This window comes from Ochotona curzoniae, unplaced genomic scaffold, assembly GCF_017591425.1.
Source record: "Ochotona curzoniae isolate NIBS_2020 unplaced genomic scaffold, NIBS_Ocur_1.0 scaffold_4683, whole genome shotgun sequence".
NCBI lineage: Eukaryota > Metazoa > Chordata > Mammalia > Lagomorpha > Ochotonidae > Ochotona > Ochotona curzoniae.
In genome coordinates this window covers 1,246,344-1,272,662 of record NW_024467121.1, presented here as the reverse complement: position 1 = coordinate 1,272,662, position 26,319 = coordinate 1,246,344, and the positions used below count along the sequence as shown (strand labels likewise).

General features: G+C 39.1%; 1 protein-coding gene across 1 annotated transcript in view; it reads left to right on the top strand.

Annotated features, from left to right (window-relative positions):
• Positions 1-22,678, top strand: part of DCLRE1C (DNA cross-link repair 1C) — a 36,366-nt gene extending 13,688 nt beyond the window's left edge. The window contains 12 exon segments of the mRNA XM_040967912.1: positions 2,756-2,815; positions 4,242-4,297; positions 4,810-4,911; positions 5,591-5,663; positions 5,846-5,986; positions 9,442-9,543; positions 13,489-13,625; positions 14,477-14,531; positions 17,143-17,231; positions 18,486-18,586; positions 21,723-22,612; positions 22,614-22,678. Of these exon segments, the coding sequence (XP_040823846.1) occupies positions 2,756-2,815; positions 4,242-4,297; positions 4,810-4,911; positions 5,591-5,663; positions 5,846-5,986; positions 9,442-9,543; positions 13,489-13,625; positions 14,477-14,531; positions 17,143-17,231; positions 18,486-18,586; positions 21,723-22,612; positions 22,614-22,670 (1,863 nt within the window). The 3' untranslated portion in view covers positions 22,671-22,678.
• Positions 22,679-26,319: the final 3,641 nt, after the last annotated feature.

The following is a 26,319-nucleotide window of genomic DNA, read 5'->3' as shown; positions in this document are numbered from 1 at the left end:
CCTAAGTGAGTACAGCCAGAAGGTCAGCAGTGCACATGAACTGTTGTAATCCCAGTGCCCTTCAGTACATTTTAAAGTGGCTACTTGTGCACTTCTGCCTTCTAGCTTTTTCTTGTGATCAACCCTAACCCTAAGGAACTTCAAGGAATTAGCTGCTTCTTAGATAAGTCAATATAGTACTAGGCAGTGGAAATTAAATGTAGTAAATTGAATGATATAATAAATATGAGCTATTAATTAAAAAGCAGAGCTGTAAACCCAAGAAAGAAAATATTTGGGAATATCCATGAAACATTTGCAGAAATTGACCATGTGCTGTGTCAGTGGACAAAGTTTTAATCTTTTTTTTTTATAAAAGATTTATTTATTTTTATTAGAAAGGCAGATTTACAGAGAAGAGGAGATAGAGAAAGATCTTCCAATCCACCGGGTCACTTCTCAAATGGCCACAATGGCTGGAGCTGAATCAATCTGAAGCCAGGATGCCGGAGCTTCTTCTGGGTCTTCCATGTGAGTGCAGGGTCCCAAGGCTCTGGGTCATCTGCCACTGCTTTCCCAGGCCACAAGCAGGGAGCTGGATAGGAAGTGAAACAGCTGAGACACAAACTGTGGCCATAAGGGATCCCAGTGTTTGCAAGGCGAGGATTTAGCCACCGAGCCATTGTGCTGTGCCCAGACATCTTAAAAAATTTGGTGCTGTGTTCTCAGATGGTAGTGTAATGATATTGGGGATCAGAAATAAAAGGAAGATAAGATCATCCCAAACACATGAAAGTTAAATGCATAAAAGAAAGTCTTCAAGTAAAACAGGAAATTATAAAGACAACACATATAGTACTTTGACCTGTTGAACAACGGAGACTTGATCTATCAAAATATCTGGAACACAGCTCAATTAATGCTAGCAGGGAAATTGATACCATTGAATAGATTTCTAACAAAACCTAAAAATAAACAAGTCTTTAGGAAAATGGAAAAGGAGCAATAGATAAAACCTTAGCAAGTGTGAAAGAAAGAAGTTTGATGTAGAGATTAACTACAACAGAAGGGAAAGACTAAAAGCTAGTCATAGAAAGGCATAGAGAGGAATTTCTGCCAAGAATGATTTTTTTAAATGCGTATAAAATAGATGAAACAGAATATAAAACAATATCAGTAATTTCTAAGAATAGGCTGCTATAGAATTCAGACAAAGCAGTTATATACATAGAAAAATAGAAAAACACAAAGTTGAGCTAGAAGAAAATTTGAATATATCACAAAGATTTTTTTGTCAAGATTTATTTTTATTGGAAAGTCAGATTTATAGAGAGAAGGAGAAAGAGAGAAGGATGTTCCATCCACTGGTTCACTCCCCAAGTGACCGCAATGATCAGAGCTCAGCTGATCCGAAGCTAGACACCAGAAACTTCCTCTGGGTCTTTCACGTGGGTGCAGGGTCCCAAGGTTTTGGGCCATCCTCGACTGCTTTCTGAGGCCATAAGCAGGGTGCTTGATGGGAAGTGGAACAGCCAGTGCCTAAACTGACAACAATATGGAATCCTGGCTCTGGCAAGGCAAGATTATAGCCATTGAACTGTCACGCTGGGCCCCAAAGAATTTGTTAAGATTTGCTTTTTGAAAGGCAGCATTACACAGAGCCAGGGAGAGACAAAGATTTTTCCATCCACTATTTCGTTGCTCAAATGGTTGTCATGGCTGAGACAACACTGGAGTCTGGAATTCCGTCTGAGTCTTCTACATGGGTGTCAGTGGTCATTAGTAGGGAGCTCTTATGGGATGCTAGAATTGCTTGTGATATCTTAATACACTGTGCCACAGTATCAGCCCACATCAAATTTTTTAAAAAAGATTTGTTCTTATTTGAAAGGCAGGCTCACAGTAGAAGGAGAGACAGAGAGCAAGAGAAAGACCTTCCAACCACCGATTCACTCCCCAAACAGCTGCAGCATCCAGAAGTCAGCTGATCTGAAGCCAGGAGCCCCCTCCTCATCTCACACAAGATGGCCGAGGGACTTGAGCCATCTTCTGCTGCTTTCTTGGTCCATAAGCAGGAAGCTGAATCAGAAGTGCTGCAGCTGATATTCTAACTAGTGTCCATGTGGGATTGCCAGTACCGTGGGCTGAGCATTAGCCTGTTAGGACACTGCACTGGCCCCAGAAATTTTTCAAATTTTCAGTCTCCAAAGAAAACTGCAAGCACAGGTTTTTTGTAGGTGTATTTCATCAAATATTCAAGAGACAAATAACATCTGGTCGGTGTTTGGTGTAGCAGTTAAGCTGCTCATTGGGATACCTGCATCCCATTGTAAGAGTGCTGGGGTTTGAGCTCCAGTGGTAGCTGGTGATGTGATGGCTCAAAGTGATGGGATCCCTATCAGCAGTATGGAGGCCTGGATTGAGTTCCTGGCTGACACTCATCTCCTACTGGGCTGAGCCCTAGCCATTGTGGACCATGTGTCTCTTAAATAAATAACAGTAAAAAGAAAAATATCCTCCACCTAATTAATTGTGTAAAACAATAAAAAGCTACTCAAACTTGCCACAAAATAGATAATCATAGCCAAAATGGAAGAAGAGATATTTCTTACGTGAACATGTGGAAATCCTAAGAAACTGACAGTATTACATACACATCACTAATAAGGTGTTTGTTCCAGAAGTGCCAAAATATTTAAGAGAAAGACTGTTGGTGATGATAAAGGTGTATAAAACAATGAAAAACTGATATGTATGTGATTTCTTGTTTTAATAGATATCAATTGAAGTTGAAACTCCTACGCAAATATCATTAGTTGATGAAGCATCAGGCGAGGTAACTATTAAACATTGATGTTTTTAAAAATTTAGTGCTGACATGATTATTTCGTTTCTTTTCCCCAGAATTTTTGTCATTTTCATGTTTTACTTGAAACGAAAGAGAGAAGAATGTGAAAGAGGAAGAAATACAGATGGACAGCTTCCATCTACTCTTGTCCAACAGCTAAGGCTGAGCCAGGCTGAAGCCAGGAACTAAGAACTTAATCTGGGTCTCCCACGTGTGTTACGGGAAGCCAACTATCTGAGCCATCACCTCCTACCTAAGGGTTCCCATTAACTGGAAACTGGAATCAGGAGTGGAGCTGAGATGTGGATCTAGGCCCTCTGATATGGGATGCAAATGTCCAGAGTGTCATCTTACTGTATCAAGTGTTCACCTGCTCTTTGATTATGAATACTCCTTTAACTATTATGCGAGTTTTTAGCAAAACTAACCAAGATCTTTGCAGACTAACATATCTTAGTCCACTTGGACTTCTATCACAAAAATACAACAGATGGTGTCTTATCCAGATGCCATGCAGTTCTAGAGGCTATGAGCCAGGCTTTGAGCCAGATCAAGGCACTAGAGCATTCGTGCCGCAGGAGGATCTGTAGACCATCTTTCCCTGTGTCTTCACAGGACTTGAAAGGGCAACCAAGCTCTTTCAAACCTTGTCCCATTCATGAGAGCTCCACCTTTAAGAGCTGATCAACAACCAAAGCCTAATAAAATCTCCTTGGGAGCTAAGGTGGAACCATGGATTCTGAGTGACAAGCATCCATGCAATCCATATCAGAGATGTATTGGTGTCTTTCTTTGAAAGGCTTGGTTTTTGTCCAAATTCTTTTCAGGATTATTTGCTGGTGGTGGGAACTCCAGATCTTAACCATTCCTATATGATGTTATTGCTATTAAGTTTATTATGATGTTTGAGATATAAAACAGTCTGTAATATTTTTGCACTAAATTTCTGAATGTTGTAATTATTTTTCCATATCATTCTCTTATTCACAGAAAATCCCATTTTGGTTGATAAAATGTAGTTTTTATCCTTAACTTTAGTAAAAGTGGTATTTTTGTGAATGTCTTAATAATAAGTAGGACTATGAATCTTCTTTCTTTCCCCCTGCTTAATGGCAAATCTAGTTGATATTTAATGTGAAGCAGGATTATCACCTCTTTGAAATCTTCATGTGTGAGTTTTAATGTGGGCTTAAGTTTTCAGTTCTTTTGGTGCATAACTAGAGGCAGAATTGCTGAGTGTTTACTTGTTGAGTGGACAAGGATTTCACTTGTTTCCAGGATTTGGGGAGTGGGGAAATTGGGAGGAAAAGGCATATTCCTGAAAGGTAGTTGAGTCTGTTCTGTTAAGGATGTCTTTATGTAGCTAATGCTAATGATAATTTCTGTTTCGGTTTTTTCTTTATTGTCTTTTTAGAAGGAAGAGATTGTTGTGACTCTCTTACCAGCTGCTCACTGCCCTGGATCAGTTATGTAAGGGGCTCGTCTGTTTTGTCATTTTATTATATGTAGCTATGTATATGGTTATGGATATAAATTATTAAGAACTAAAACATAATTCATATAGGGAGATTTCATTATTTGACATTTTCTCTGTTTCTTAATTGACTTGGGGGTCTAAAGTGAAGATTGAATCCTAAGTGTGATTTTTCTTATAATAGAAGACATCAATAACTGCTTTTCCAATGACTTCAGTTTCTGGTCACTTTTTACTTCCTAAACAGAAATTATCTCAAAATATAATTAACAGTGCTAACAGTACAGGAGTCATGCATTACAAATTCACAGAATCTCTGCTCTGTTTTTCTAGCCTGGAAGAGGTAACAATTGTTGGGTATACATTTAGAGCTGTTGAAATTCCATTGACAGTATGTCTTTAAAGTAGACCTTTAGCTAGAAGCATTTGCCTTGGATTTAGCCTGTATTTGCTAAATACAGCCTTTTGAGACTTGGAAGTCATTGAAATCTTTTTTTTTTTTTTTCAGGTTTTTATTTCAGGGCAATAATGGAACTGTCTTGTACACAGGAGACTTCAGATTGGCAAAAGGAGAAGCTGCCAGAATGGAACTTCTGCACTCTGGGGGCAGGTACTGGACCTTACACAGTTAATGCATTGTTTTAAAAGTTTTGGTGTTAGGAGTATTTCTAACTTGTTTAAGGTACTGGTTATCATGCCTACATTCCACATTGGAGTACCTGGGTTTTATTCCCAGTTCTGTTTCCTGACCTCAGCTTCCTGTTAATGTGTGTCCTAGAAGGCAGAGGTCATGCACACAATTAATTAGGTTCCTGCCAACCATGTGGTAGACCTGGACTGAGTGTCCAGCCTGGCTTGGTCACTGTGACATTGGGGGAGTGAGCCAGCAGCAGATGAGAGCTGTTTGTCTCTACCTCTTAAGAAAGAAAAATAATAATAATAACTTTTCTTTTAATTGCTTTTTATCCTGCTAAACTCAAGCCTTTGTTTCTATTAGAAATTTAATTTGTCTCTATCATTTGTAAGAGTAGAGTAAATTTTTCTCCTTAAAAGAGATATGTAACATGTTGTGTATGTTGATTAGCATAGCAGTGATTGGGATACATAATTTTGTCAAATTCAATAATTGTTGAAACAAAATTTGTATCTAATTATACTGAAATGATTTTTCAGCGAAGTAGATTTAACTAATTTCAAATAGAATGGAATACCCTGCATTTAAATTTAAATTTAAATTTTATAAGTAATGCATGTCATATTAGGTGGGTTACACTAAATTTCTGTTTCAGAGTAAAAGACATCCAAACTGTGTACCTAGATACTACTTTCTGTGATCCAAGATTTTATCAAATTCCAAGTCGGGTAAGTCCGCCTGGAGTCAGAGAGTGATAAGCTGAGTATGAACCTGTTTCTTTCTGGAAGTTTGTAGGATGACACATCAGATCATGGTTGCTCCCCTTGGTGTGGATGCTCATGAATGTTGGGAAGGCAAAGAGTGGGCCTCTTTAAAGCATTAACTAAGATCTTTTAAAAATGCCCTCTAGGAGGAATGTTTAAATGGAATTTTAGAGCTGGTTCGCAGTTGGATCACTCGGAGTCCATACCACGTTGTGTGGCTGAACTGCAAAGCAGCCTACGGCTACGAATATTTGTTCACTAACCTTAGTGAAGAATTGGGAGTCCAGGTACAGTGATTGTTCTTTCTGTTTCACACATTTTTTATGCCCTCCTGACTTCATCTTCCTGTCCCTCACCCACCAGCAAGTAACTGTGAACAGTAACAGATGGGAAGGAGTTGTCAAAACAGGGCTGTGACAGTTTGGCTGCCCCTCTGAGATAGTACCTTGTTTTTGTTTAGTTGTCTTCAGGGAAATAACCAGAGTGTTAGTTCCTAAATTACGAGTCCTTAGATAAATTTAGTGATTCTGATGAGCACCAAAAGTAAATTCATTCAAGGAGGTACCTGAATATATTGCTTGCAGTCAGAGTATTAATCATTTTGAAAAAAAAAATCTGCCTTGGGAATCAGACACATTTAAGACATCATCAAAAATTTCATAGAAAATGCATATTATGAAAAAGCTATGCCTGGGTTTCAAGATTTTTTTTTTTTTTTGGTACAAAAAGTTTTAAATTCCATTTTCCATACACTTTCTCTTTTTTTTTTCAATTTTCTTTTTTTTTTATTGTTATTAACATTGTATTATGTGAAACAGTTTTATAGGCACTGGGATTTCCCCGACCCCTCCCACAACCCTCCCCCCATAGTGGATTCCTCCACCTTGCTGCATAACCACAGTTCAAGTTCAGTTGAGATTCCTTCATTGCAAGCATATACCTAGCATAAAGTCCAGCATCTTATTGTCCAGATAAGTTCAATGGCTTCTTGGGGAGACCTTCTCTGGTCTGAAGGTAGAGCTAACAGAGTAAAGTTCCGGTCAGTTAAAAGCCCCAACAAAACATCAGCATCAATATACAATGTTATGGAATTAATTGACATAGTATTGAGTAGACAATATGTTAGAAATAATGCAAGTTCAATTCTTCAAAACACCTGGGTTGAGACAGTATCAATGACCGGTTCAAAAAGTAACAAACAACCAAACAAAAATTACAGGTTAAATCAAGGCAAACATGTGGTATCTAACCTTTTGGGATTCGCTCATTTCCCTTAGCATTATAGTTTCCAGTTGGGCCCATTTAGCCACAAAGAACTGCATTTTGTTTTTTTTAATAGCTGAGTAGTATTCCATGGAGTAGCAGCCTAGTGGCTGAAGTCCTTGCCTTGTACACACCCATGTGGGCTCCAGTTCTAATCCTGGCTGCTCCACTTCCCGTCCAGCTTCATGCCTGTGGCCTGGGAAAGCAGTCAAGGACGGCCCAAAGCATTGGGACCCTGCATCTGCATGGGAGACCTGGAGGAAGCTCTTGGCTCTTGGCTCTTGGCTTCGGATTGGCTCAGCTCCGGTTGTGAAGAACTTGTCCTGGAGCCAGTCTTGGATCTAGAGCCACAGTAATCAGTATCAGACTGGAATGGGGTTTTCACTTGCTCCTCCAGCTCATTCATTGGCCGGACTGGTCCGAAGTTGGGAGCTTGTTAAGTTCATTTGTGTCCCTTTGCACAGCAGCGAAAATGGAAGAACAATGGGTTATAGGAAATCTTGTAAGTTGTTTTGGTTGACATGGGATGTTTGTACAGTTTTGTAGAGTACAGAACAATATTGCAACACATTTAAACAATGTCAACTAATTAAACCATGCAACCAGCCCCTCTTTCCTTATCTGCTCTGTGTTTGGAGCTTACCAACTCTTGTCCAGTTCTTCATTCAGTATGTGATACGTTGTTGTGAACTATGGTCCCTTCAATGGTGACATTTTTGAGAAGGGGACTTCAGCAATGATCTCTGAATATTTTTTCTGATATCTTCCTTTATATGAGGATGAGACTTATACATTTTGTAAGGTTTTTTTTTTTTTTGGTTTGTTTGTTTATGGGGCCTGGCATGGTGGCCTAGTGGCTAAAGTCCTCACCTTGTATGTGCCGGGATCCCATATGGATGCTGGTTCATGTCTCAGCTGTTCTACTTCCCATCCAGCTCCCTATTTGTGGCCTGAGAAAGCAGTAGAGGATGGCCCAAAGCCTTGGGATCCTGTACCCATGTGGAGGACCCAGAAGAAGCTCCTGGCTTTGGATCAGCTCAACTTCAGCCATTGCAGCCACCTGGGGAGTGAATCAGTGGACAGAAGATCTTTCTCTCCTTCCTCTTCTCTGTATATCTAACTTTCCAATAAAATAAAAGTCTTAAAAAAACAGCCTGAGGGAGTTTGCTGCCACAGTTAGGACCCTGGCTTTCTTTGCTTCAGCTGGGCACTGCAGATGTCATTTCTATAATTTTTTTGGCCTTTTGAGGAGTGAACCAGGTGAGGGAAGATCTTTCTCTCTGTATCGCCTTCTCTGTTATGCCTTTTCAATAAAAATAAATACATTATTTTTATTTTAAAGCCAGAGTTAACAAAGACAGAGAAAAGTACGGGGACACACAGGGCTTCTGTCCACCAGCTTACTTCCCAAATGGCCACAATAGTCAGAGCTGGGTTAGGCCAAAGCCGGGAGCCAGGAATCCTATCTGGCTTTCCCACGAGGGTGTAGGGATCCAGACATTTGGACCATTTTCTACTGCCTTCCAGGGTGCATCAGCAGGGAGCAAGTGGGACTCATATGAGGCCAGCATTGCAGGGGGCAGCTTAACTGCTATGCCACACCCTGATTTCAGGGTGACACTTTATGTAGCTCTCCTTATACATCACAGAAGTTACCCTTCCCCTGTTTTCCTCTTTTGAGAACCCAGAAAACCAAATCACTGCTACTTCTTATTGGTCATTAGTAAATAGGTAGTAAATAAAATGTAAAACAATTATGTTTGTGATATTTTTGTATATGATATCAATCACACAGCAGTTTGATTTTTTTTCTAATCTGTTATTCAGGCATCAGATGAGACATGTGCATTTGAAATTTCAAAAATCCTTCATTTACCATTCTATAATCCTGTTATTTAGTTCTTTTCATTTAATTTGAAGTACCTTTAAGATAAGCTTTAAATAAGTGATACATTGGTTTTAATGCTTTAAAATCATTACCTTTAAAATTCAGAGGGTGACCAAGATTTAATTGTTGGGTTTTCTGCATCTGGCCTCCATGCCCAATGAAATGGCACGTGGTAGGGGAGTGATCTTGTCTCCTGCTTCCTGGCCAGCTCTCTTTCCCTCTGTCTGATCTTCTGTGACATGCCATGTGTATTAAGGAGAGGCAATTCTTGGTTATTTTTTCTTTTTTGTTCACTGATAAATGCCCAATATTTAGAGTTAAAAACTGACACACCATGGGCATACACTAGGAAACTGGGTCACTGAATGACTCCTGAAGGACATATCAGCTGAGTATAGTTTAGTACCATTAGCAATAGACAGTAACCCCATCTGTTTAACCCCTTGCCCACTAACATCCTGGCAAAATACGTATGTGCATGGGAGTCTCCAAAACCGAGGTTGCAAAAAGAAGGGAAAGTATGTTTTGTCTGAATAATTACCCTTGAACAGTTTATTTGTAGGATAGACAATGCTTCTGCTGCTTTCCTAGATTCACGTGGATAAGCTGGATATGTTTAGAAACATGCCGGACATTCTTCACCATCTCACGACAGACCGCAACACCCAGATCCATGCGTGTCGGCATCCAAAGGTACCACGTTTCAATGATTATTCTGAAATAGCACAGTTTGACAATGAGAAGGAACTTCAGACCTTCCACTTGGAGGCTCCTCACCTTGGTAAAGTAAAAACTGGGGGGTGGCATTGTGCTATGGTAGGTTAGGCCACTGCTTGCCACACTGGCATCCCACAGGAGAGTACCTGTTCCAATCCTGGCTTCCCTTTTTCTGATCCAGCTCCCTATTAACATATCTAAGAAAGCAACACAAGATGGCTCACATACTTGGGTTCTTGCCACCCCTTGGGAGACCTGGATGGAATCTGAGGCTCTTGGCTTCATCTGGCCCAGTCTTACGTGTTGTGGCCTTTTAGGGAGTGAACCAGAGTGCAGAAGATTCTCTGTCTTTTGCTGTCTATCTCTCAAATAAGTAAATAGATATGGATCCTTATAGTTTAATGAAATCTGTTCATACACATTTGAGTATAAAATTGTAGCTTATAATTTAAGGAAATGTACAATCTGGTGCTACTTACTTTTGAAACTTACAATATTTGCATATTGATATACTTTTCTTCTCATTTAAGATAGATATAACTTGCCTTTAAACTTTGGAATAGTTACAGGTATTGATGGTCCAGTTTCAAATGAATGTTGCAATTGTCTTTGATAACTTTGGAAAATAAATCACAGTTGAACTGTGGCTTGTTCCCCACCACACAGTATCATGAAAGAACTGTGTTACATATTGCTAGCTTGCTAGCCCAGGGGAAAAAAATAAAAATTCAAGGTATTACCTCTACTGAATACATATCATGTTTACACTGTCATTAAGTTGAAAGATCATAGGTCAAGGACTGTCGGTATGTGTGTTTATGCATGTATATGAATGTACACAAAAGGATGAAATAAATGCATAAACACATAGCTTAGCAGTCATCAAAGAAATATATATGTATATACATATGAATGTATTTTAGCAAACATCCATGACCTTTCTTCTGTGTGTTTTTTGTTTTTGTTTTTTAAATATTTCTGTAGTTATCTGCAAGGCAGAGTTAGAGAGGAGGAGAGACAGAGGGCTATTTCACGTCTCACGTGAGTGCAGTAGCCAGGATGGGGCCAGGCCAAAGTACAGAGCCAAGAGCTTTATGTGGGTCCCCCATGTGGAGTACTTGGGCCATCTTCTCTTTTGCCAGTCACATTTGTATGGAAATGGATCAGAAGAAAAGCTATGATGGTTCAGCCTGATACTCTCATAGAATACCAGCACTGTGGGAGGCAGCTTAACTTGCTGTACCACAGTCCTGGCCCCGATAGCCTTTATTTTCCAAGGTTGGAGACATGGTTGCTTATATAATCAAGTTGTGTTTACCTTGGGATTTTTATTTTCCGTGATATGGTTTTCTCATAGGTTGCTTTGACTGTGTTGCAGAATGTTCCTACTCTTCTTATCTTGCTTAGGGTTTTTAGCATAAAGTGGTATTGGATTTTATTAAATATCTTCTCTGCATCAATCGAGATGATATGATTTTTATTCATTTTGTTAATGTGGTGTATAATATTTATTGATTTGCCTACATTAAATCATCCCTGCATACCGGAGATAAATCCCATCTGGTCCATGTGAATAATCTGTCTGATGTATTGTTGGATTCTGTTGGCTTGTATTTTGTTGAGGATTTTTGCATTTTTGTTTATCAAGGTTATCAGTCTGTAGTTCTCTTTGGTGTTAAGGTGATGTTGACTTTATAGAAGAGTTTGGAAGGACTGCCTCCCTTTCCGTTGTTTTAAATAACTTGTGGAGGATTGAAGTAAGTTCTTCTTGAAATGTTTAGTAGCATTCAACAGTAAGGCATCCAATCCTGAACTTTTCTTTGTTAGGGGAGATTTAATTGCTGATTAAATCTCCATCCTCATTATAGGGCTCTTTAGATTTTTAATTACCTATGATTCAGTTTTGGTAAATTGTGTGTGTCCAGAAATCCATCCATTTCTTCTATTTTGTTGGTATATACTTACTTGTAATAGTTCTTGATTATTCTATGTATGTCTGAGATAGTTATTATATTTCTTTTTTTTTTTTTTGGTAATTTATTGATGTATATCTTCCCCCTCCTTTTTTGTTTAGTTGGGCTAGTTGGCTATCTATTTTGTTGATTTTCTCAAAGAACCAGCTCTTTGAATCATTGATCTTATGTATTGATCTTTTGATCCCTATTTGGTTTATTTCCTCCCTTATTTTGATCATTTCTTTTTTTCTGCTAGTTTTTGGGATTATTTTTCTGTGTGTGTTTTTCTTCTAGCTCCTTCAGATGTACGGCTAGCTCATTAACCTGCTGCCTTTCTAGTTTTCTGACATAGACACTTACTGCAATGATTTTTCTTCTTAGCACTGCCTTGATTGTGTCCTACAAGTTTTGATATGCTGTGTTGATGTTTTCATTCATTTCAAACAATTTTTAAATTTCCTCTTTGATTTCTTCTATGATCCATTGTTCATTTAGCAACATGTGTTCAATTTCCAAATATTTGCACATCTTCTGGGATATTTTGACTTGTTGGTGTCCAGTTTCACTGCATGATCGTCTGAGAAGATGTGTGGTATGATTTTGATTTAAAAAATTAGCCAAGGCTTGTTTGTGGCCTATAATCTGATCAGTCCGGGAGAAGGTTCTAGATATTGATGAAAAAATAGTGTATCCTGTGTTTGTAGGATGAAAGGTTCTGTAGATATCAATTAAGCACATTTACTCTATTGTCTGGATGAGCTCTGTTGTGTCCTTGCTGAGTTTCTGTCTCATCAGCATATCCGTTGAGATTAGTGGGGTGTTAGATTTCCCCACTATCATTGTATTGGAATATGTTTTTCCCCTTAAATCCATTAATATTTATTTCACAAGACTAGGTGTCCTGGCATTTGGTGTGTATAGGTGATTTTATCTTACTGAATGGATCAATTGATCATTATTTGATGTCCTTCTCCATCTCCTCTAACTCTTTTTATGTTGAAGTCTATATTATCTAATATTAGAATGAGTACACCAGCTCATTTTTTCTGTTGGCCTGAAGTATCCTTTTCTATCCTTTCACTTTCAGTCTTGGCATATCTTTGTTGGTGAGATGTGTCTCCTGTACAAGATAGATGGATCCATTTTTAAATATTTTTTTTTCTGTTTTTATTGGAAAGTCAGCTTTACAGAGATGGAGACACATGAAGAAAGACCTTCCATCCACTGCTTCACTCCCCAGGTGGCTGCAATGGCCAGAACTGATCTCCTCCAAAGCCTGGAGCCAAGAGCTTTTTCCAGGTTTCCCACACTGGTGCAGAGTCCCAAGGCTTTGGGCCATCCACTACTGCTTTTTCAGGCCACAAACAGGGAGCTGGATCAGAAGTAGAGCAGCCAGGATATGAACCAATGCTCATATGGAGTCCTGGCATGTGCAAGGCGAGAACTTTGGCCATTAGGCTACCACACTGGGCCCACATCCAGTGTTTTGATCTATTCCACTAATCTATATCTTTTAATTGACAAGTTTAAGTCATTTACATTCAGAGTTACCATTGACAGGTTGTGAATTGGGTTTCTTATTGTTTGATTTAGGTTTCTTTTTAGGTGATTGAGATATTCCTCATATTTGCCTTTGGATTTGTGTTATTCTGTAACACATCTTTAAGCAACATTAGGGATTTTAAGATTTCATTGAGATATATTTGTATGTATACTGTTACTTGAACCTCAGTCACCACTGCCTCCTACCCTCTGCATAAGTAGGAAGGTAGAGTCAACTCGGTTTCAGACTCAGCTATTGTGATACAGGATGCAGGCATTTTATTCAGCATCTTAATCACTAGGCTAAATACCCAGGGCTACTTTTGCTTTTTTATGTCTGAAAAATTACCTACATTAGTTTTTCAGACCTCGCAGACATATCTGTTTAAAAATGTAAAGTTATTTTATTATTTGTCTTTTGTAGGCAGAGGACTATTTTCATTGGAATAAATTACCATGTGGAATTACTTCCAGAAATAGAATTCCCATTCACACAATCAGCATTAAGCCATCTACCATGTGGTTTGGAGAAAGAACCAGAAAAACAAATGTCATTGTAAGGTAAGAAAGCAGTGTCATAGATTTTCTGGGAGAAACCTTATTTTAGCACAGATTGACTTAATTTAGTGTAATACAGGCTAACCTAAGCCCAACAAGAAGTACATATTGTGTACATGCAATATTTGTTAGACTTAAACCTTGTTTACACTGAGCTGATGGTGTTTCAATATTTAAAACTAAATTATTGTTAGCCAGTCTCTCCTGAGTGCCAACCTCCTGGATAGACAAGATGACTGCAATGCTCCTGTCTGAGTTGCAAGTTAATGTTATGCAGAATGGAAGCCCTTTGCAGAGCAGACTGTTACCATGATGCTCATGACACTGAGGCCTGATCTTTCTTCAGAATGTCTGTGACAAATTACCACTTCCGGGAAATGTTTACTTCCACTCCAAGAATTCCTGATAATAGGATGACTTAATTCTGGATTAGCTTAAATGGGAGGGGTCAGCAATTTTTTTTAAAAGATTTATTTATTTATTTATTGGAAAATCAGATATACAGAGAGGAGGAGAGACAGAGAGGAAGATCTTCCATCCGATGATTCACTCCCCAAGTGAGCGCAATGGCTGATGCTATGCTGATCCGAAGCCAGGAGCCAGGAACTTCTTCCGGGTATCCCACACGGGTGCAGGGTCCCAAAGCTCTGGGTCATCCTCGACTGCTTTCCCAGGCCACAATCAGGGAGCTGGATGGGAAGTGGAGCTGCTGGGATAGAACCGGCGCCCATATGGGATCCTGGTGCGTTCAAGGCGAGGACTTTAGCCGTTAAGCCACGCCACCGGGCCCAAGGGGTCAGCATTTTGAACTCAGTTTTCCTAAGCAAATTTTGAATGTTTTTATTTCCCTTCAGGACGGGTGAGAGTTCCTACAGAGCTTGTTTTTCTTTTCACTCCTCCTATAGTGAGGTAAGAGGATCTCCTGTTAGCACAATCTGATTGCTGATCATTGTGCACCTTCATGCTTCTAGGTATTCTGTTTGACTTCCGGGGCATATGTTTTTCTATTTAAGTCTCATTTTCTTTCCATTGTTTCTAAAATGAGTCAGTCTTGATTATTTGTGGATTCAATATTTCCATGTTTGCCTATTTGCTTAAGCTTCCTACTCTGTAAAATTAAACTATAATTTCCAAATCTATACTTTGCAGTTTTTTTGTTTTGTGGAAAATTTGAGTCACCTGGCATGATGTGTGCTCAGCTGAGTGGAACAAAGCAATAATGTACTTGTTCTGTCTCAGCTCTCCCACTGTAAACAAATGTCACTCTGACGTCTGTTGAGTGATGTTTTCTTTTTTGTATATGATTACACTGTTTAAAATGATGCCCAGGCACAGTGCTGAAGTCCTGTTTAGTGTTTTTTGGTTTGAAAGGCATATAGAGTGACAACCGAAGCACACACTTCATTCTGCTGGCTCCCTCTCTGGATGCCTGCAGCAGCTGGAGCCAGGCCAGGCCAACGCCAGGAGTCCAGAACTCAATCTGGGTTTCACTTGTGCATGGCAGTGACCCACGTCCTTGAGCCATCCCTTGCTGCCTTCAAGGATGCACACACATACTTGGACTGAGGCCCTCAGATATAGGGTACAGGCATCAAACAAGTATCCCTAGATGACTTAAAAGGCCTGCCCGACACAAGCACAGCTAACACTGTGAAGGTCAGTTCGTTGTACTTGGTACACAGGAAGAGGGGATGTGAGCCGACAGCGTGTGCCTGAACCGCTTCTCTGAGCTGGTCTGTTAGCTCACTTCGGTGTAACAGCTCTGGCTAGAAAAGAGTAGGGTAAAACACTCTTAAGTGACTGTGTCTGATTCCCAAATGCCTGCCCTTGTCTAGTGATAGTGCAAGAGGGCGATGTTGTACCCTATGGAGAAAAGGGTACATAAGCTTTATTCATGCATGAGTTACAGTGTTAGTGATAAGTTCAATCTTAGTCAGTACGCATTGATGAATATCTTTTTCTACTTAAGCTTGTGCTTTGATGGCTTTTAGGCACACTTCAGTGTTCAGTATGTCAGAAAGCACAGGGGAGTGGGAAAGGCCAAAGTCCTTTTTGTAAGCACAGCTGTGGAGGCATACCTTGTGTTGCTACCAAGACAAACTGCTGGCCACTGGCAGTGCATCATCCAAGCTTGCTCAGTGTGGTCTCTGTAAGTAAAGCATTGCATCCAGCACTTGACTGTGTGGGTGACTCCAAAACCAAGATGCAGTGGGTGGGAGGATTGGAGGTCCTCGTCTAGATTCTAACAGTTCACAGTATTTCGCTTAACAGGATTTATTATTATTATTATTATTATTATTATTATTGACAGATCATTAGAACAAATCAAGTAACCTTAAAGATGTCATTTCCTTGCTGTTACCAATGATTATTTTCAGGAGGACAGACAATGTAATTCTGAGACCTTGTTTTCTCATGCATAAAAAGGTGCTTCACGGGGCTGGCGCAGTGGTATATCACATTAATCCTCCACCTAAACTGCCGGCATTCCATGTGATCAGTGGTTCATGTTCTGGCTGCCCCACTTCCTGTCCAGCTCCGTTCCTATGGCATGGGAAAGCAGTGGAAGATGGATCAAGTGTTTGGGCTCCTGCACCCACATGGTGACCTGGAAGAAGCTCTCAGCTCAGCCCTGTGCTGGCCATTGCAGCCATTTGGGGAATGAACCAGTAGGAGGAAGACCCCTCTCTCTGTTTCTCATAAAATCTGCTTTTCAAATGAATACAAAGGTGCTATCAACAAACATGTGGAAAAATAGAATGAAAAGATATTTTGGTTTAAAAAACTTGAATAGCTTAGCTTAGGTATAGTTTTTCTATAGTATGCATTTCCCATGAACTTTCTGAAGACCCTTTGTATTGTATTTATCACTCAACTTGCCTCTCACTTGAAATGCAGTATTGGGTGATGATTTTCTTGGATTAATGTGACATTATATACAGAATCTATGATGACCATTATTCAGTGGTTATCAGCTTTTACTGCAGAACACAATCACCAAAGGAACATTTAAATGTAGTGCTTCTCAAGACCACCTATAGCTCAATATTGAAAAGATCTTTGTTTTTGAGATCTAGCATTGGATGTGTTTATAAAACTTAAATTTATTTATTTAAAATATAGAGAGTACAAGTGCGAGAGAGTGGTTTCATCTACTCGCTCACTCCCTAAATACCCATAGTGGCCAGGGCTGGGTCAGGGCTGTGGTGGCTCACATGGGCAACGGGATCCAGTTATTTCAGCTGTTGCCTACTGCCTCCCGGGGTCAGCATTGTTTAGACTCTAGGTCAGAACTGGGAATCAAGCATAGGTACTCTGGTGTGGGATGCTGAACACCTCCCCCAGTCGTTGGGTATTTCTTTTGCCTAGGAAGCCTCCCAGGTGGTCCTCACATTCGGTCGGCATCAAGAATCAAGGCAATACGAGATTTCTGCTTCTCTTTTCCTGGCCTTCCTTAATGTCCTCTAATACTCCAGTTTTTCACTGTCCAGGTAATTGATCCATTTTGTTTTTCTTCTAGATTAAAGATTTCTTGAGCTACATTTGTCCTGTGAATGCATATCCAAATGTTGTTCCATTAGGTACAACAATGGATAAAGTTACAGAAATGTGAGTAGTTGCTGTTTGTGACTTCCTTGGACTTGTCAGTACTTGTCAGCTTTGCATAAACCTAGTGAATGCCCAAGGCACCCAACTTTGTAAAGAGATTAGCTCACAGTTTTGCAGGTTCAAGTCCAAGATTAGACAATCCCATCATTAATTTCTGCCTTTGGGGTTTTAAGTCCCACATGAGTTTGTGGGACAAATCATATTCAAACCATCGCAGTGGCTCTTAGATGGGAAACAAGGGATAGTTTTTTCTAAATATTTTAAAATCTAGATTCTCTGTTGTGACATTTTTGAACTTTTATTCATTTCTACTTTTTCAGTGTTTCTATTAGCTTACAGTTTGTCAGAATGTACAGGTAGTATTGTCAAATTTGTGTTGAGTTAAATCCTAGTTCCAATATTTGCTGATAGTATGTCCTCTCAGCTAAAAATTTTCAATCAGGAAAAATGGAGTATTCATGCCCATGTGTTGGGTTTCTATGAGATTTAGAGATAATATATGAAAAGTATGTGGTCAGTTAAAGGTTTATCTGTTGAGTGAATAAATGAAGCCCAAGAGATTTTTTTTTTTAAATCGCTACCATTTTCTTTCATCTCTGTTTGGAGTTTCAGTTATCCATTCGTTAAACATTTTTTGAGTGCCACCTGGTCTTCTATGTCAGGCCCTCTGTGTAGGACCCAAGCTAACTAGGATGCACTGTCTTCAGAGAACTCTGGAGTTTCACGGGGAACAGTGGATACAAATGGAGACAAACTATGCACAAGGCATTCTTGGTGCATGGGGGACTTCAGCTGGGTGTCCAGAGATTGATAAGCATGTACAGGCCTGAAAATGTTGTTGGAAAGTGGGATTTAGAAATTTTGTAGCAAGGGCTTGGTTAGAGATGCAGGTTTGGAGTGGGCAGTGCATGTGGTAACTGGAACCGTGGGGACAGAGGCAATCAACAGTGGACCAGGCTTTGGACAGAACTTTGGGCAGTGCGCTGAAAGCAGGACAGGTGGGGAGCAGAGGTGAGGATAACTGTAGGAGGCAAGGATGTAAGGGCTAGGGAGTGTCCCGTTCCCATGGTAATTCGTCACACATGGTAATGTCTCTACTTAGAGCAATGACAATGAACCTGGGCATCAGAAACAGGATTTCAGTTGTTTGAACATGAGTAAAAATTGAAGAAATCAGGATAACTGAGGGAAGATGTTTGTCCTCCAGCAACATTTCTCAACAGAAGAAAAATCATTTACTCTGATTCTTTTCAGCTTGAAGCCCTTATGCCGATCTTTCCAAAGTACTGAACCAGAGTACAAACCACTTGGGCAACTGAAGAGGAAGAGAGCTAGACCAGTCCACCTTGACTCAGGTAGGAAGAACGGTCTTGGAGTCAGAAGGTTGGGCTTCCTGCAAAGACTGCTTTGTCAGGGTGCCCCGATCTGGAGAAAGTGACTCCGTGCAGAGCAGATAGGATTTTCCACCTCAGGGGCCCCACTTGGTCTCTGTGGGAATTTTGCCTCATTCAGCCTGTAAAGTCAGAGGTTCGATTTCTTAACAGGTTTAAAACAAGTGTCAGGAAAACCCACACATATTGTGTAGTGTTCTTAGCCTTCTGGAAGCATGCCCTGTGACCTGTATAGACCACTAAGGAGAGGCTGTGCTGTTCTCCTTGAACATTCCTGTTAGATGCTGAGGAGACTTACTTCTTATCATGTTTGTGTTTGTGTACACAAATGGATTTTTCTCTATACTTTCCTATATTTTTTAAAAGATTTATTTATTTTTATTGGAAAGTCAGATATACAGAGAGGAGGAAGACAGAGAGGAAGATCTTCTATCTACTAATTCACTCCCCAAGTGGCCACAATGGCCGGAGCTGCACCGATCTGAAGCCAGGAGCCAGGAGCCTCTTCCAGGTCTCCCATGCGGGTGCAGGGTCCCAAGGGGCTTTGGACTTTTGGACTGTCCATGACTGCTTTCTCAGGCCACAAGCAGCAGGGAGCTGAATGGGAAGTGGAGCAGCGAGGACATAAACCAGGCCCCTTTCCTACATTTTATTTTTCAGTGAAGGAAAGAAGTAGGCTCTAAAGTAGAAAGCAGAACTTGAGATTCTGGGTGACATTGTGGCTTTCTGTGTGGCTTCCTAGCAGTCAGATTGATGCTTACCTTTCTGGACTGCCATTCCTTTGGTAGAGGGCCAGTTACTTTCCCCAGTGATGAACATATGACCCAGACAAACTAGGTAACAGTGATGCAATTTATTGGACATCAACAGTTTGGCAGGTGTCATGATAGTTCCCTATATATGACTATATAAAACTAAATAGACTCATAAGGGGTTATCCTTCCAATTTTACTAATGAGGACTCTTCAGCTTAGAAAATTAAATAAACACCCCAAAGTAAAGAGGAAGCAAGAATGGGGTTAGGATTCTAATCTAGGTGTGTCCCTTGCATCTTCTGCATTTCCACTCATGTAATCCATCTAACTTAAAAGCATTCAGATGTCTATTCCAGGACTAATACAGCAAACCTATTTTTACTGGTGCCTGAAAACCACATTTGAAATAAGTAATTAAAACTTCTAGAATATAGTTCCGTTGAGTTCAAAGGTTAAATTTTTCATGTAATACATGTTTTAATGACCATCTTTAAAATCTATCATGTAATACATCTTTTAATGTGCAAATTTGGTTTTATGCTTTTAAAAAATTTTTTTTTAAAATGTAAGAATTAAAGGTCTTAAAATGTAAGAATTAAAGTTCTGTTTTATTAGCCTCAGGCTTATGGAGAAGTAGCCTGCAGTCCAGGGCAGTGGGGAACAGGAAAGACACTCGGGGCCCGAGCAGGGTGCTCAGAGTTGTGGAAGTAGTTCAGCAGTGTTACACTCCAAGGCTGAACAGATGCATACAGGCCGGAAAGCAGCTTAGATCACTTTTATGTGTTTATATTTTCTTCAAACATTTTATTGGAAAATTGTTATTTTTCAGAAACAATTTAACAGGTGCATACTTTTAGTTATGATTGTGTAACTAATCTTTGCCACACATTTGGGTTATTTTGTTTTCAGTTTCACAAATATGAATGACAGGAACTTAAATCTATTTCACCATTGATGGGTAGCAATTAAGGTGCTTAATACATTCTGCCAAATTATCTTTCAGTATGATTATAACAATTTTTATAGACAATAAAAATGAATGGTGATGGAAAATACATGAATTTATAGCATTTATACCTGTTTTCATTGAAATTGTTTTTATTAGGTTTTAAGGGTTTTAGGATTCAGTCATGTATATCTTTTCATAGTTTCAAAAACATTATATGGTAACAAAGTACATTAATATTAGACTAAACTTCGAGGAGTGTAGTAGAAACTTGGTCTAGTATATTTAGGTGAGATAATGTGAAAATGTTTTGACAGAAGGATTGTCCAGTTGTATCAGGATAGTCACTCTTCTAACACACTGTCCAGTGTAGAGATAACATAAGACTATTTCCTGGCAACCAATATTATTCCAAATACAACAACCATACATGTTAGGACTAAAGGATAGGATCAATGGTGAGTGAAAACGGGCCGCTGGACCTTTGGGCTGAGCGCAGCACGCCCTTTTCTCTAGGCCTGTCTCAGAGGGGACAGGATGGCTGTTTCTGTGATCCACTATTTTACTAGCTTTACAATACATCGATTAGCCATATCTGTTATTGGGAAGAAAGTCACTAGCACCAAACTCATAAGTTCTAATGGACAGTAAATAGCATTTAGAGCATTTACTTTCCTTCCTGGGTTAAATGTTATAAGAAGATAGGAAAATACTTGATTACCTCCAATTTTGTGCTTCCTTAAGTTTCAAAATTTAAATAGACTGGACTTATTACATGGCAATTAACTAATTTCACTGATTTTAAATATGCTTAACTTTCAGTTCTTGAAATTTAATATGGTTTATTCAGTATTTTGGTTAAAGCTGACTTAAAATTGAAACTACTAGAAAAGGGCTTGGACAAGTTTTGGTGCAAATAATTGAAATCCATGATAATGCTTTCATAATACATATTTTCCATGACCTTTCTAAAATTTCAAATTTTTCTACACCAAAACAAAATTCCATATTTTCATGAACCCTGGTTTCTCTTTGTGCATAAGGCTGTGAGTGATAAAAAAAGTATTCAGTGTTCAATCACAGAAGGAAAGGCACAAGGAAAACACTGCTTTTAATTAAAGTAGCCAGGATACTATCTGTTGGCTGGGCACAGAGGGTTTGCAAGTGATGAACAGAATAAAATTATTTGATCCTCCCTTCTTCAGGGATTCAGTAGGCCAGGTTTAAGAACCAATGACTTCTATGTATAATAATTACACTGTTCACAATTTCATAAGAAGGAGCCTTTTTTCTCTGAAGAGAGATGCAAAGATTGCAAAAGTTAAACACTTCAAAATGCATATAAATACTATAAATTTTCACTGGGAGTGTAAGCTGATTTGTCCTATTTGTCTGACAGAGGAGGAAGATGGTGATCTCTTTGATGATCCTCTCCCAGTGCCTTTGAGGCCCAAGATTCCGTATCAGCAAACTCTTCACTTTGAAGCACTGTCAAGGACTGCAGTATTAGAAAACCAGTGTGAAAAACTGAGAGAACACACAGGCAACTGCCAAGAGGGGGGCATGCAAAGCTCGCTTTGGGAAAACTTTGTAGACTGTGAAGAATCCAACAGTGAAAGTGAAGAAGAATTAGAAATCCCAGCTCCACTGCAAGGAGAACTGGACTCAGTAACACTTCACCAGCGAAAGGAAGAAGAGGATGTGCCACAGTGGGAAGTATTCTTTAAAAGGAGTGATGAAATCCTGGACGAGGGTCCGGAGCCAGTCCCTTCCTCCACAGAAGGAGGGGGATCTCAGTCACCAAAGCTTTTCAGTGACTCCGACGGAGATTCAACCCATATCTCCTCACAGAACTCTTCTCAGTCAACACACATCACAGAACAAGGAAGTCAAGGCTGGGACAGCCAATCTGACACTGTTTTATTATCTTCCCAAGAAAGAAACAATGGAGACAGTACTTCTTTGAACCAAGGTGGCTGCAGACTAAAAATCACAGAGAATATTCCTGCCTCTCAGCTGGAACAAAGTGCACTTTGCCCAAAGGACACCTACTCTGATTTGAAAACCAGAGATCAAGGTGTAACTGTAGTTCCTAGGATTGGAGAACCTGGCACTGTAAGTGATGGAAAACACACGCCTGAGGAAGCAAGGTTATTAAATCTTAGCACGAACACAGATTCACAGAGCTCTTCTGACTTTGAAATCCCCTCAACTCCAGAAGCTGAACTTCCGAAGCGAGAGCATTTGCAACATTTATATGAGAAGCTGGCCACAGGTGAGAGAATAATAGTTAAAAGAAGAAAATGCTCACTTGCGGATATTTAAGAATAAAGACACTTGGTCCTAGAGCAACCAGGAAAAAAAATCATCAATTGTGACTGTATTAAGTGGAAAACCTAACAGAAGGCATTAAAGGGGAAATGAAGAAAGCAAATAAGATGGCACAGTTAAACCCAAACATGACAATAATTACATTAAAGGCAATGCAATTATATGCTTTCTGTAAAACTCAATTCTAGAGATACGCACAATTTATAAAGGATGAAAAATGATACCCCCTATAAACACTAAAGAAAAGGTGATGTTGCTGTGTATCACAATTTCCTAATGATAAAAGGCCCACCTGACCAAGACCTAACAACTTCAAAGTACATGAAACAAAACTGCAAAGACACACGTTAATGCCCATTACACTTAAGGACTCTTAACACCTTTCACAAAGCTCATAGAGAATGAAATTATTCTTAGTAAGAAAAAATTCTGAATGCCACTTGTAAGCCAACTGGACTGGCATGAAGCAAAAGCACAGTGTCCCTGCTGAAGCACACAAGGACATGTACCTACACAGACAGCACCTTGGGTCGTAAGAATACTGCATTCAAACTGAAGTAAATTTGGATTAATTTCAAGATCAAATTTATCTCAAAAGGTGCTATATCTGTTAAGAATCCTGTTGTGATTAATTATTGTATTGTGATTTTACCACTTAAGATGTAAAAGAAAATACCTAAGAAATTAAATGGCTAAAGTATACATGTGTTCTGAGTCATTTAGCTTAATTGGTTATTTTTCTATTTTATGATGAGGACTTTTAGTGTGCTTGGTTAAGGAAATAAAATTGGACATACTCTAAGTGTAAAAATAATTTTCAAATTAAACTGTGCACCCACATGACAAATTAGGGTAGCAAGACTCAAGAACTGGCGTATATGTAAACTACTTGTATATATTCACTGATGCTTACGATTAAGTAATATATGTTCTGATCTGTGGTAGGTACTCAGAAATTGACTGTAAACATTCTGTAAATATGACTAGTATTTAATAAATCACACTGTTTTCATAGTCTTGTGTGAGCTTGGTATCAATATTGGTTAAATAAATCTCAGGAAGGGCTGACAACCTAGTTCAGACTGCTCAGCAGTCTTATGATCAGAGAGGTAAAAGCACAGGGATAGGGTACAGCTAATGCTTAGGAGGGTACTTCAAATGAAAAAAATTTTAAAGTGAAAAAATTTGAAGTCCATGCAAATGTGCAGTCTTCTTTAGGCTCACAGAAGACACTTATGAAAAACTGTGCATGGATTTAAACATTTTTCTCATACTATTTTTTTCATGAACTTTTTGAAGCACCCTCATGTATGGTACTTATTACAACAATGCTTTAAGTTTTCACACACTCTATTAATTCCACTAATTTCAACCACCCTGTGAGGTAGATCGGAAACTAAGGCACAGAAGTAACTTCACACAGCTCATAAGGGGCAAAGCCAGGATTCAGACACAATTTGGCTTTGGAGTTGAAAGTCTGGTATGTTATGCTATGATGCCTTTCTGAAAGACTAAAAAGGTACAGAATTATTTGTAATGATAGCTAGACCTTCAGGAGTGCATGTTTGGTCTATGAGTTGAGCTGCTGTTCTGGCATGCCCACATCTGATACCTGGTGCGTGGGTCCGGGTCTTGGCTCTTCTCCCGATTCCACTTCCGGCTAACAGGCTCCTTGGAAGATGGCAGTGCATGGCTTGGGTTGAGAGAGACTAGGATTATATTCCTGCCTTCAGTTCGACCTGGCCCAACCCCAACGAGGATGGGTATTTGCAGGGTAGACCAGCACATGAAAAATCGGTCTTCCTGCCTTTCAGACCCAGAATCCCTAGATATATCAAAAGAAATAAGTAGCTAGTCCCACTTGACTCAGGGAAAATTTCTGGGATTTAAAAATAGTACATTTTTACTACTTAAATGTTATATTGTTTAAGTTGGCCTGAATTTAAAGATAAAATACTTACAATTAGGTTAATTACACTTTACTGGCAGGGTGATCTTGGGCATATTAATATTATGTGTCAAAGCCTGATATGTTAGGTATTATAAAGGTTTGACAGTACCAACCTTTTAGATTTAGGAGAAGTATATGTTGTATAAAAGGCCTAAGACCTGTTCAATGAATACTGCCTCTGAGTTCCTTTAAAATTCTTTTGCATTTCCAAGTATTTAGCAAAGAATATTTAGTATTTAGGTACCTGATGATCATAAGGCTCAAAAATTCCAGAAGTATCCATGTACACTATGCTAACGGAACATATAATTATACTTTTAATAACCAAAAAAGCATAAACAATAACAAATAGCTTTCTTCAAAGGAAACTAACACATAAAGAAACTGCATGAGGCTTTGGTTCATCTCAGGAGCTAACCAGGGATACATCATTACTTTTCTACCCTTTTTGTAGCCTTACTGGAAACAACCATAAAATATTCAGAAACAAAAAAACAACAAACGCTAAACTCAAAGAGAATTGAGTACAATCTAGAGTCTGCATATAGAATCTTCAGGGACCCTGAAATTACTCTTGCACAGGCTTCTTAGGGAGATACAGAAAACACTGGTATTAATACAACCAATGCGGTGGATTTACATTTTACATGGTCTGAAACCCTTGATAAATTTCTTCACGCAAGTCATCTGAAGCAGCTAAATGTTGACAGAATACTTACAGCCCCTAACAGCTTCATTCAGTTTCTACTATTTCACTGCTTCAGTTCAACTTTTCAATAACAAAGATAATACAAGTCCTTCGGGCTTCAAGGCCCAGTAATTTCTTCTATTAAGGATAAAGCAGAACTGCAAGTTTAGTAAACATAGTTTTTTCCCCTTTGCTCTCCACTTTTACATTTTTTAATCTACCTACGTTTTTAGGTAGATTTCTGAAACCAAACTAGATAACAAAACAAATTATATTGACAAATTATATCTTTATACTTGTGAGAACAGAAACTGAGAGCCTGGCCACTGGGGGGCAACCATAAACCTGTGGCTTGATACTCCTTCCTCACTGCTGATTTGAGCTAATTTCCTCAAGAAAACACAAGAATTGTCACCAAACATGCATTTGTCCCAGACACATTCTGAAAAATTTTTATATACTCTTAGATCCCAAACTTGTGACTAGTTTACCCTATATTATGAACTATCATGTGATGACATTACAATCAATAATAAAATATAGCTTATTCTAGAACAAGATTCAGTTTTTAAGGTATTTCAAAGTGCTACATTATTGAAATCCACTTTTAATAAAACCCATACTTATTTTAGGTCATTAAAGCCTAAACACTAAGCTTTTGGTAGCAGTTAATTGGGAATACTGATCAGAAAATCCAGACTCCAAGATGAAAGTTTTTCCTGAATGAGGCTTCACTATGACCAGGAAAACAAACAAAACCCTAAACACAAACATCCCTCCCCACAAAAATGAGTATTGGCTCCAGTATTTATAAGTCATTAGCTAAATAAAAAATCTCATAATTCAGAAACATACTTTGGCCAAGTTCAGCTTAACACATTTAAAAAAATTCATATATGAGACAAATATCAATCCAAAATAGATTATTTTAAGAAAAGCCCACAGAAGGGCCCGGCATGAGCACAGTGGTTCAAGTCCTCACCTTGCAAGCGCCAGGATCCCATAAGGGCGCCCGGTTCTAATCCT